The 13,559-nt window shown below is 33.6% G+C and overlaps 1 protein-coding gene across 1 annotated transcript; it reads left to right on the top strand.

Moving 5' to 3' along the window:
* Positions 1-20: 20 nt before the first annotated feature.
* On the top strand, positions 21-7,929 carry LOC131155373 (FRIGIDA-like protein 3). Its single transcript, XM_058108450.1, has 4 exons — positions 21-332; positions 5,608-6,685; positions 6,919-7,094; positions 7,192-7,929. Exons 2-4 carry the CDS (start codon positions 5,632-5,634, stop codon positions 7,699-7,701), a joined length of 1,740 nt encoding a protein of 579 aa, XP_057964433.1. The 5' UTR covers positions 21-332; positions 5,608-5,631; the 3' UTR covers positions 7,702-7,929.
* The last annotated feature ends 5,630 nt before the right edge of the window (positions 7,930-13,559 follow it).

The following is a 13,559-nucleotide window of genomic DNA, read 5'->3' as shown; positions in this document are numbered from 1 at the left end:
GACCCGATCCGAGCTGCCCACCCGATCAATGAATACCTTCCTAGTTCCTAGGGACCTAGAGGCCAGAACGTGTGTGTAAACCACAGGAGCGCATTTCATGTTTGCTCTCTAGGGTTCTTGATTTCCACTGTCCACACTCTGCTGCAGGACTCACAAACAACGAGTAGCAGTAAGTACGTTCTTCACATTTTAGATCGGTTAATCCAATCGTTCTTCGCTTATTACGGTGAACACCGACGGTAAGAGACAGGAGAATCTAGGGTTTCAGTTTCGTCCCCTCCCTCAGTGCCAGTCCCAGGGTTCTTGTTGCCGTATTGATTTGATTTTTCAAGGTACCTGGCTGTTATTTTCTTCGATGTTTTGATTCTTTGTTCCATCTATTTTCAATGTTTTGGTTTTCCTTTTGGGGATTGAAGAACAGTGACCGCCAAACACGTTTATGGTTTCCGGAGAATGGAAACGGATTTCTTGATTCTTGCTTTCAAAGACGAGCAAATTGGCAACAGCGACGCTGCCTATACGTCTCCTCATATTCTCAACACTTTTATATCATTATAATATAGTTTATCCCGTAACGGTGAAAGGGACTCTGTTAACTTATGTGGGAAGTTGGGATGGGAAGGGGTGGGTCAATCTCCTTAATGTTATGCAATCAATTAATATATTTACATTTATGGCAATTTTCAAATCTAATTTTTCATCTTTTGTAGTATTGGCATTAGTCATTACTGTATGGATTTTATAATTTTGTATGCGGTTATTTGATATCTCGGATTCTCGATTGGACAATCTGTGTACTGGTATTCTCCTTTCACCAAATTTTACAATATTTTGTGCCATTTGCCTGTTGATTATATCTATCAGTGGAGAATTTTCAATCACGAAAACATGCATGATGTTTTTCATCAGTTGACCTTTCAAGGTACCAAATGGAGCATGTGCTTTTTAGTATCAAATGTGGTCCTTTTTAATACAACTTTAATAGAAAAGCTGAAGGATGGGACATATTGAGACGTTTGGGAAGGAGGATGCCAATGCTTACAGCTTTATTGGCCAGGGAAAAAAAGCTAAAGGATTTCAAATTCTGTTGGTTATGAAGCATATTTGTAACATATTAAGTTGGTTTCTTTAACTAGTTGTTGAATAAATACATTTGAAGTACTACGATTTATAATGTACTTTGATGACTTATGTTGCTTCTAATTTGAATATTCTTTCTCGTAAAATTTATATATTCATAGTTAAACAATTTCGCAACACAATTGCATTCTCAACCAACGACCAACATTTTCCTTAGAATGGGTCTTGTCTTGTAGCATGGACCTTATGCTCAACTGGGGAAGTTGGTCTGTTAGTATGTGCATTACACTTGGCTAGGGAAATCCTTTTTCTTATGATAACTACTCAAAAAATACCATTGCATATTACCATTGATTTTAGAAACGGCGGTTGACCCTTTTTTTTTTATATGCTGAGTCACAATTCTACATGTTGTATTTCAATGGTTGAACCTTATACTAGATACTTAAAGCATATGGAGAACAATATGATCCAATTTTGGCAAGATTTTCCATTCAGATTTGAATGAATTAAGTTTATTTAACTTTAACATCTCTCTGTGACACAGTCAACCTCATTGAGTAAGTGATTGTGGAAGATGATCATATCCTTTTCATGCAGCTTTGAATTTTCATGAATTGTTGAAATTTGTATAAAATTTTCACCTTATACTACCATAAAAATTGAGAAAGAAGTTAATTTCCATCTTACAAATTTCCTTCAAAATTTGCATGAACCATCTAAAATTTATCAAAATCTCAAAATTCTAACAAATTTTGCTGAAAATTTGACTATCTAACAAATTCCTTGAAATTGAAAATTGAGTTTCTAAACTCTTAGATATTAAAACTCTATTATAGTACCTTTCTTTTGTAAGCTTTAATAAACAAATTTGAGGATTTGACCATTCTCATATGAAATTGCAACAAAGTTGAAGATTTTCATTAAATAAATCTGCTGATTTTAGATGAAATTTTAAGTGTTTGAAATTTTTTTCATTAAAAATTGATAAATCTTCATCTCTATCTTTTGACATACTTAACAAATAGAGGTTTTTTCAATTTTCAGTTCTTTTGTAAGTTCTTGTCTTTTGTTGAATGTACTTTAGTAACTGAATGACTGAAGGACTGCTGTTTTGCTGTTGGTTTTCAATTGTTGTGGCAACAAATGAAAATTAGTTTTTTTTTTTTCACTTATTGTGGCAAACTATTGCTGCACTACTTGAATATCCAGAATTCGTTTTTGTAGGTTAAATCACTGTGTCACAAATTTATTAACGAAATTAAAAAAAAAAACATATCCTTAAACTTCTAAAACTTTCTGTAATAACAAAATCATTCAGAAAAGGTTTTCACAAATTTTTAACCTTTGTGCGGAATAGGATTGCCCTCGAGTACCAAAAAAAAAGAGTAACTATTATGATTATAAGTAGTTCCAATTTTTACTATAGTGTATTTTTATTTGTTTTATTTTGCATTGTCATTGATGTAATTATATTTTAAATGATTCAACCTCAGAATTTATTTTAGTGTTTGATTTATTGAAGTCTGTTTTTTTCACCCTATTTTTTTCCCCAGTTTTGGAGTATAACCAGCCGGTTCTTTATCTTGGCTTTTAGTTTTTGTTTTTGAGTTTTGTTTTGATAATTTTTTACAGCAGTACTACTCCTTGGTTAAAGAAATGCCAAATTATTCTTGATTGTTTCTCAAATCTGAGAATTGCAGCTGGTGCTAAATTGCTAATGGCTATAGTTATTAGAACTTATCTACTATCAATAATGCTTTTGTGTAAACTATTTATTGTAAAGCATTTTCAATGTTCTTGACTAAACATGAGCTAAATTTTAGAAGAACAATAATTTTTTGTACAGTCTAGGAAGCATCTCTCTCTAAAATCAATAAATCATCGTGGATTTGCTGGTAACATGTTACCCAGCAATAACCTCATCAAATAACATAAATCTTGCAATCTTAGTTCTGATAGGTAGGCTATTGATTATCATTTGAATGTTAAGGAAAATATGGTAGCCATTTTTTTCCTTCTCTCTCTTGACTTTAGGTTATCTTTGTAATACAACATTTTACAATATTTATTTATTTTGTTCTAATGTTGTCATCCTGAATTTGAGGCTTCTTAAGCTTTGGTTACTTGTGCTCGTGAGTGAGTATTCTTGAATTTCCACTTATATGAGATGCAATCTACATCATTCATGCTGCTTTGTATAGACGTGCAATTGGGATATAATTTATTACTTGGTAGGTAGCTTGTTTGCAAAGGTTGTTATTTTCTGGAGACCATCCACTTCCCCCTTTTTCCTTGGAAGAAGGTTATTCTTTGTTTGAGATGTGTTCCAGAATTTAGTATGCGATCAAGCTATTTAGGTTTTCATATATTTTGTAGCACCCTATTTATCAACCTCCATGCTCACACAGAAAATGATAGCACTTTGAGTTGATATTCTCTACTATTATAAATAATTTTTTGTCCCACTTTCGTTTTCGTTTTTCCTTTTATTTTATTTTATTTTATTTTATTTTTTATTTTTTGGGCGAAAAGAAGAGGTGGATGATCCATGTTTTTTTGTATGTATTTGTTAGATAGATAATTCATGATAGAGTTGTATATTTGTAAGGGCCAGAACATGAAATGAAACCCAATCTTGCAACAACGGGCATGCTGGTAGGTAACTGACTGAGGTATCAAGCATCAAGGATTACCCCCCCTCCCTTTTAACGTCATATACGTAAGCAAGTGTGTGTGTGTGTGTGTGAGAGAGAGAGAGAGAGAGAGCAACTCAGACTCAAGTTCTGGTAGGTGAGGCCTGTTATATTAGGGGTTCATTTGGCATCATTGTCAAAAATTAGAGAAACGAAAACCAAAAATTAGAAATAGAAACTAAAAACTGAAAACCAAGAACCTGTTTGGTTAACATTTATAAAACTAATACAAATTAAAAACTTAATTGAAAAATGCTCATTTTCATATTTAAATCAAATAATATTATAAAAATATGATTAAAATAATAAAATTACAAATAATATAAATTTAAAAAATTACTATAATAAAAATAAAATTTATTATAATTATTTTACTCTAATTGTTCTACTTTCAAATTTTACTTTCCAATAAAAATTTTATTGGACATAACAATTGAAAAATAGTAAAATTATTTTGTAATTGGCTTTATCACTATTTTTTGAAATTTATGTGTATTTTTATTTTAATTATATTTAAATTCATATGATCATTTAATTTTGATTTTAAATTAAAAATTTTTAAAATGAATAATTTAATCCAAAATGAAGTATTTCTTGATATTAAAATTTTTGGCAACATGTTGTCAAAACAATTAAAAACCATAAAATCTGGTTTTCAGTTTTTTTTTTTCTCAGTTTTTTGTCAACCAGCTGAAAATCGGCAACAGAAACAGAAAGTTGACAACATAAACAAACGCATTTTATAATCTGTTTCTTCACTGTGGAGAAATAGAAACAGAAAACAAAAAACAATAACAATATCAAATAAGCCCTTAATTAATTTTTCCCATTTGACATGATCCTGAAAAATTGATGTGCTTGCTAATAATCACGTATTATGTTTCTTTCACAAGCGACCAGACAGTCTTATGATTCTCACCTGCCCATTATAATTTTTATTTTCTGTTTAAACAAAGAATTTTATTAAGGACAAAGGTGAGTATCACGGGGAACACTTCCCTCATGTTATAGTCTCAAGGTGCTACCACAGGTGTACTATGTTGTTATACTGACTAATGAGATCTTTTACTACTCTGTTGGTAAGAAAAATATCAAATAATGACAAAAAGTGTCTTTCATGGAGGGGTAAAAGGCTACGGTAATAAGGAACTGTGTAGAGTTCAGGTAAAATTTTCAGTTAACTGAGCAGTTTGTAGATCTATAAGATACTGAAGTAAAAGAACATATATGATTTGGTGACATCTTTCTGTCACTATTTCCCTGTGGTGCTTTCCACCTTCTTCACATGATATTTTATTTCCATTCCCCTGGCCAAAAGCAACAGCTGGTCATTGAGATTTGGCCTTTTTTCATGTCAACACTTCTATGGATAAAGAAGATCCCGGTGTACATTAATTTTAAAGCCTGTTTTATTTCTGTTGATTACAAGACTCCATTTGATTAGTCCTGTCTGGCCTTCTCTTGATGATCCTTGTATTTGCCTTTTGATATATATCATATATTATCAGGATTTGAAATATCATGTTAATTTGACAGCTTTGTTCTTGATTATACCAAAATAAGATTTTATTGTTAAAGCAATCACTACTTGTGTTTCAGTTTTATTGTAGTGGTCGATGTGCTGAAAGCCTGATATTGGAGACTGACTGATTTATTTAGCCAGAACACACTCCAACTTAAAGAGTCTTTTCTTTGTTTTAATAGCACTTGTTTCTTGTAACACAGGTTTTTATTTCATTTATCATATTTTGTGAAGTGTTTAGGTATACATCATTTGGGTTTGCTGTTGCATTCCTGTCTTAATATGCATTGTATTGAATCTCCGCTGCAGGTTGGTCCAACACTTTGTGTGGCCATGGCTGATACAGAACAAGTTGTTGGAAATGATATAGCATCTTCTTTGTTAGAACAACTTGGCAAGGCATTCCTTGAACTGCAAGCTCTGAATTGTGCCCCTGAGGAAAAGGTTCAGTGGGTGGAGATTGAAGAACACTTTTGCAACCTTGAAACAACATTGAAGAAGAAATTTGAAGAACTGGAATTTAAAGAAAAGGAGTTTGAGGACAAAAAATCTGAAACTACCACTTTGCTTGCAGAAAGAGAAGCAGCTGTTGTCACGAAAGAGCAAGACTTCATTGATCGAGTTCAGGAGATAAAAGATGCTGCTGTTGCTGCCATTGCTGACGCACGGGCAACTTACCAGCCAAAGTCTTTGGAGCCTTTTGATGGTGGGGACAACAAAGCAAGCAAGGTAAGCAGATCTCTTGGTGATACACATGTACTCCCCACAGACTCCAAGGAGAAATCCCCTTATATGACAGATGAAAATGCTGAAGGCATGACTGTCGGGGTTAAGCCTCGTCCAGAGCTGACGCAATTTTGCGAGCATATGGATGCAAAAGGACTTCTGAAATTTGCTATGGAGAATAGAAAAAATCTATCAGCCTTTCGGGATGAATTTTCTGTTGCACTGGAAAGTGCAACTGAACCAGCCCATTTGGTGCTGGGTTCACTGGAAGGGTTCTACCCTCCTGATGAAACCACCCAACAAGGGGACAAGAAGGATGCTGCCCTTCTGGGCATGCGCCAATCCTGTGTTGTGTTTATGGAGGCCATGGCCGCCTTATTGGCGAGGGCTGATCCAGGTGCTGATCACCTTTTGAACCCTGAGACCAGGCAGCAAGCCAAGGTAATTGCTGATGAGTGGAAGCCTAAGTTGGCTGGTGCAGGTATTGATGCTGCCAATGGAAATTCATTGGAAGCAGAGGCATTTTTGCAGCTCCTTGCTACTTTTAATATTGCTTCAGAGTTTGATGAAGAAGAACTCTGCAAGGTTGTTCTTGCAGTTGCTCATCGCAGGCAGGCACCTGAGCTCTGCCGTTCTCTTGGGTTAGCACACAAAATGGCAGGTTGGTGTTCTTCTAATTAACTGACCTGATGGGTTCCTGAGACTAGACCATTTTTTCTAGATGTCCATCTTCTTAATCCTTGAAGGGCATCATAGAGTGTTAATTTCTTTGAGAAAAATAGGCATTGGTAACAGTCGGTTGGATTAGCAACGTATGGTAGTCCGTGTTAGAAACAGTATCCCATGTTGGATGTGGATTTGACTTGGACTGTTTTTTTCCCAACCATTCTGCAGGTGTTATTCAAGAATTAATTGACAGGGGCAAACAAATTGATGCTGTACGTTTTATTCATGCATTCCAGCTTAGTGAAAGCTTCTCCCCCATGCATCTCCTTGAGATGTACTTGCAGAACCACGGGAAAAACTTGCAAGAAAAAGGTGGGAACTCAGGTGGCACTGGTGGTGCACAGGTAAAACTCCAAGCATGTGTTAGACTTGATGATGATTTTTCTTAGCAATTTTTGGTTTACTGAATATACATATCAATGCTTTCTAATACAAATACAGAACCTTACAAATGCACAAGAGCTTGCTGCTTTGAGGGATGTAATTAGATGCGTTGAAGAATGCAAACTTGAAGCTGAGTACCCACTTGACACACTACAGAAAAGGGTCTCTCAGCTAGAGAAATCAAAGAATGACAAGAAGGGCTTTGGGAACCCTGGGAAACATAATCATCGAAAGAAGCCACGAGCTGGAGGAGGGTTCAATCGATTCCGTGCACCATCTGCTGCTACTGCTGTGACTGGTAGGCATGCTCCTCCTGCTTTTGCTGAGAGGCCTGCATACATGGGAATGCCAGAGAGATATCCTCATGCTGGTCCAAACACAAACTATCAACTTCCTAACCAGTCTAATTATGCTCAGCCAGTTAATGATCAAAGATTGTATTACTATTCCCAAGATGATAGAACTACTTCAACGGCATATAATGCTGCGCCTCCGCCTCCATCTAATTATGGCGGTTACATGGGCAGTGGGCTGCAGTCCTCGCACCAACATCAACCTTATATGTAGTCACTTATCCAAATATTATAGGCACCTTTAGATGCAAAACTATTCCATGGGATGATATTTTTTTCACAGCACAATTTAGGATGTGATCTGTCCTTCCATGCTCTAAGAACCTATTCCATGTTCAGAATTGTAGGCTGTAGCTGCTTCGCTTTAGATGTGTATGGCATGTTTTGTTGTAATGGAAACACATTTGCAGAGGAAAAATCAAGTGTTCGCTTAAATCGATAATATGTGTGTTTTTAATTTTGTTAAGAACTTAAATTGATAATATTTGCATGTGCTGTGGCAATTGGCAACTCTAGCCTCTAGGGTTACCAGTTGAAGCTATGGGGCAATGGAGGAAGGAAGATGAAAAGGTTCGTTCATTCAGATTGGCAGTGGCAACCTGCTTCTTCATCCTGTATCCCTTGCCCCGATTTCAAGTTAATGATGTGAAAAGTCAAAAGGCAGTTTGGGAGGGAAGAAAAGTATACCATTGGAGTGAACTCAAGAGATCAAGCTTTGTGTGCAGTGGGAGTTTATTGTCAATCTTGGTTTGCACTAGCACTAAATTAATTGCGTTTCTGGCTTGTGTTGTTTGCAGAATAATTTTGAGATGACTTCATGTATGGTTGTGGGTTAAGTAGCACATTTGAAGTTTCATATGCCATGAATTTTGTCAGGTTGGGAGTGAATGGTGAGTTCAATTTATAGATTGCATTTTACATCCTTAAAAAGTTGTAGGGTGAGCATAATTTGGTTAAAATCAAATTAATGGGGTAAATTCAGTCAATTTGGTTCAGTTAAATTTTTATTCGATTTAGTTCGATTTTTATTTTTGTTGAATTTTGGTTTTTGGTTCAATTAATTCAGTTTACTACTTTACTGAATTAATTGAATGATATGAATTAATAATAAATAATTATATATTATATATTAAAATATTGAATCGAAAATGGTTAACCGATTTAACCGAAATTTGGTTTGGTTGGTTTTGAGTTGGGTTAATATAGAATTTTGGTTTTGTTCGATTAATGAGATTTGTTAACTGAGATTTTTCGATTAATTCAATTAATTAACTGAATTAACCAAACCCATTGAATGCTCACTCTTAAAAAGTTGTGTTACTCACTTGGTTTATGGGTGTCTCAAAGAGAGACTTTTAATGGAAGTTAAATACTACACCTTATTGTTTTAAATGATATGCAAATAAAACATCATTAGTGTTCAAAGCCCACTTCAATGGAAGAAGGGCATTTGCCTCCCCTTAATTTCTGTTAAATGAAAACAATAGCTATTATTAAATAATTGAATTTTTTTTTCCATATACTAGATAGTGTCTTACATAATAATAATAATAATAATAATAGGTTAAAAAAATAATTTTTTATTATAAATTAATGATTTCTCAAGTTTGAATTTGGTTGTACATGATTTATGTTGCATTTGATGCATAGAATGAAATTTGATGAAAGTAAAATATTTATTATTTAAGTATACAATTATTTACAAAAAAATAATATCAATTTAAGACAAATGATAATGTAAATTTTGATTTATATTCCAACCAATCATGATGTAGAATAAGAATAGGTATTCTTACTTTGAAAATTGCGAATAATTCTTTCATATTTATTATCAGAATAACTTCATCTTTTCTTTTATAAATTACAATATTTTCATACTAAAATTATATCACTCAACCTTATTTCACTTGCCAAATTAAATAAAACTTGAAAGTATATATTTTGTTTTTCTTTTTTCTCTTCATACAAAAAAAAAAAAAAAACAACTTTACGGTTCTAGATTTAGAAAACAATTTTTTATTTTTATTTTGGTTTCTTAAAAAATTTAGAAAATCATTTTTCCCATTTTTTGATAATTATGTGAAGAACTTAGAAAATAAAAAAAATATATTTTCTAAATTTATTGTGCAAATGTTTCAAAATTTATGAAACAAGGTAAAATTTTATTTTATTTTATTTAAAAAAAATGCCTTAGAAATACCCAAATGTCGCTAAGACAAAATCACTCCCCCACTCTCAATATTAGACATTGAGATTATGACACATCTGCGTATCCTCTCCTATCATTCTTCATTCAAATGATTGGAAGAATGAAGCCATTTTATTTTATAATAAAAATGAAATCAGTTTCACCATAACATTATGTTATTCATTTTAACTCTCTCCTTCCCACGTGGGTGCAATTTTTCATTTTAATTATCTTAGCAGTAGGAAAAAAAGTTAATGATAAAAATTTTAATATATAAATTTTTGAATGGCATTATTGACAATATAAAGAAAGTATTATTAATGTTTCATATTTGTTTTTGTATTTGTTGTTGTCAAAATTTGTCCAAGAGAATTTAGATCAATCACAACTTCAATCACCTACCAAGAATGAGAGAAAAATGGTTTGGAGGACCCGATGTGTGCTCCAGGAAATCACTTCGATGCCTAAGTTGGAAAATTTAGAAAGATTATATATTTGTAATAGTAAAAGTATGGATGACAATGATAAGAGATAAAATGAGATGTCTTACCCTCCTTTTTATAGGCATTCGGGATACCTCTCTATTGTTTTCCCTATTAATATATCACAGGGATTACATTTCAGATATGTTACTAGGGAGTGAAAATTGCGTGCTAACCCCTCGCTTTAATTAACAGACGTTACCTCCTTTCCACTAACTCTTGATGTCTTTTCATTTTTTAACCTTACATTAGTTAAAGTCAAGTTTAATGATTGTCATGGTCTATTTTAGGTTATATTAGTTGCCCCTTTACTCTTAAATCTTAGATTTTTTTTTTTTTGGACTTGAGAGTATATTGCATTTACTACTATAAGTCTTTTTATTATCATAAGATTCGGATTAAGTTATCAGATGGCCATTTTTGGGTCTTATGAATGATGCTCATCAAATGAATCAATACTTTACCTAGCAGTACCTGTATCTTATTGCCTTATGAGCGGTGCTCATCGAATGGGTTTGTATTTTGCTGAGCAGTGCCTATTTATTACTGCCTCATGAGTAGTGCTCATCAGATAGACATTTTTGGGTCTCATGACCAGTGCTTATTAGATAGGCCAATTTTTTGTAGAGCAATTTCCATCTCTCATTGCCTCATGAGCGGTGCTCACTAGATGGATATTTTTGGGCATCATTGTGACGCCCCGATTTTCGTACAAATATATTTTTTTCAATAATAAATAAATAATCACACGTCATCCATAACATTCACAAATCGGCCACGTCAACAATCCTACTATCATTCGTACGACCCGACCCGCATTGGGTACCGGGTAAAAAGTTATTTTATTATACAACCTAACAGCGGAAGACAATATATACATATCAGTTAGAGTAATATACCCAAAGTATCAATATACACATATACACAATACTATCTCATACCCAAAAACAATACAACCCTAGTCCAAACTCACCCTATATATAAGGGTTCCAGCTCCCTACTATCACGGAACTCTATCACCTGGTCTATCCCTGTTTCTTGAAAAATTTAGATAATTTGGGTGAGACAAATCTTAGTAAGAAGGAATAAATTATTTATAATGTGTGACCATATGAGTTCAATTATAATACACCTTACTTTTCAAATTATCATTTCATCTGAGAAAATACACTGATATACACATTCTCATGATCATATAGATATATAACACAAGCTTTTATAAGCTTTAAAAATCATTTCTCAAAATCAATAATTCCAACACATTTTTACCTGTGAAGCTCTTGAGAATAGGAAAGATTACCCGTCCATACAAGTAGTTTCCCTTTGCCCTAACACGTTATGCAGCTGGGTATGGCCACATCTAATACCTATCAGGGCACTCACCTTACTCAACAAGCTCTCAGGTGGAGAGTTTCACTTCGTCTCAAATATGTATATTATCAACTCACACAATTCCATTTCTCAATTTTATCATTCTTTATTTCTCAATTTCCATTCTTTCTTTCATTTATCATTTTAGCCAATTTTATCATTCTTTCACTTTCCATTTTCATTTTACTTTCCGGCTCATAAGTATCCTTAGTATCAAATACCAACATCGCGTCTGTAACTCATGGTCACACTGAGAATCTTTCTATCCACACCATGCTTCCCCCCATGGTCAAGGTTGTGCGGCCCGAAGGCTGGATCTAACCGCGGTTGGTCGACCCGGTTAGATCAAATATCATATCACATATCGCGTCTGTAGTACGACTGACCGGCCTATAACCCTGATCCGGACTCAAGGGGTCCAACAACCCTACACAATGGCACAGTCGACTGTCACGCCACACGTTCCAAGAGTCCATGTGGTTGCACTAACACCACTAGCAATGGTACTGTACTCAATATCATAACCATCCAACAGGGTTTACCACCACATACCCATAATCATTATGCAGTATTGGCATTTTATCATTCATATTTCACGTATTTCTACATTTCTCATTTTCATATTACAGAATTAACATTGCAATATTTTCATTTCACATATTCACATTTCAATATCAGTATTCTCAACACATTTCATTATTTAAATGATATTTTTTCAGTTCATAATTCATCTCATCTCATACTATCATATACATATCTTATTTCACAATTACTCAATATTTCTCAAAACACATTTCCACATTTCACTTTTCTTCATTTTCTAAAAGAATACATTTCTTACACATTTCACTTTCATCATTTTCCCACATTTCAATTCTCATATTAAAACACATTTCAGTATCACATATTTCACAGGGTAAAACATCTAATTCAATTTAAACATTTCTCAATATAAATCATATGTCACACAAATTTCATCTGATATTTATATCATAATAAATTTCAGGTAAAATAACATACGCCATTTTCACATATTTTTCAACCCATAATTTTCATAAAAATACTGTTATAATTTATTCCCCTTACCTGGCTTACTGAGAGTCTCGCTAGAATCTCAAATCCTACGCCCTTAGCGCCCGAAATTCAACTCCTGCAATTTACATTTTTCCCAGGTTAATTAATTTATTTCTCCAAAATAATACTCATCTAGTCTTCCCTAGGCTTCATATACCTCAAATTAATATTTAAACTATTATTTAATACCCACACTTAATTTTCTGAATTTTACCTGTGGGTCCCAAAATTACACCCGCGGTGCTCACCCAGGCCCTAAATTTCAGAAATCCTACTTCAACCCCAGATGTTCAATATTTTAGCATTTCTAAATTAATGTTAATTAATTAAAAATAAGCCCCTTAATAACCCCCCGTACCCCAAATTTGGGGTTTTAGCCCGACACCCTCACGAGAATTCCGTCCTGCTAGATTTGTAGAGAATCATCCCTAGATTCTCGTGGTGGTGTTCGTTCGTCAATTGGGCTTATAATTTGTAAGGAAAAAAAAAAAAAAGGATATTGGATTACCCCAAGGGATATGTCTGTGTCACTCCTATCATCAATCCACTCCGTTAGAAATGATAGCAGCGGAGAATGGAGTCCAGCGGTATCTTTGGATTTTCGATTAGGCGAAAATCCGTCACAAAATTGAGGAGAGAGGGAGAGAGAATGAGAGGAGAGAGAGAGAGAGAGAGAGAGTTCAGAGCTGCGCAGGAATAAGAAAAGAAAAGAAGAAGAAGAAGAAGAAGAAGAAGAAGAAGAAGCCTCCTGAAGCTTGAAGCTTCAGGAGGGTAATAATAATAATAATAATAATAATATATTTAATTAATATTAATACTAATATATTTTTATTAATAAAAATAAAAAAATTAATTATTTTTTTTCTTTTTTTTAATTCGATTAATTAATTAATTAATTATTTATTTATTTATTTTTTTGGGAATTACTCTACTAATCTTCTATAACCCTTTTTGGGG

This window comes from Malania oleifera, chromosome 1 (genome assembly GCF_029873635.1).
Source record: "Malania oleifera isolate guangnan ecotype guangnan chromosome 1, ASM2987363v1, whole genome shotgun sequence".
Classification (NCBI taxonomy): Eukaryota; Viridiplantae; Streptophyta; class Magnoliopsida; order Santalales; family Ximeniaceae; genus Malania; species Malania oleifera.
This window is presented reverse-complemented; position numbering and strand designations above follow the sequence as displayed.

What these genes read in the sequence shown, in the direction of transcription:
- LOC131155373 (XM_058108450.1), top strand. Translation starts at nt 5,632, where the DNA reads ATGGCTGATACAGAACAAGTTGTTGGAAATGATATAGCATCTTCTTTG. An exon ending in GTTAGCACACAAAATGGCAG is followed by an intron (nt 6,686 to 6,918) that starts GTTGGTGTTCTT and finishes ACCATTCTGCAG; the next exon opens with GTGTTATTCAAGAATTAATT. An exon ending in GTGGCACTGGTGGTGCACAG is followed by an intron (nt 7,095 to 7,191) that starts GTAAAACTCCAA and finishes ATACAAATACAG; the next exon opens with AACCTTACAAATGCACAAGA.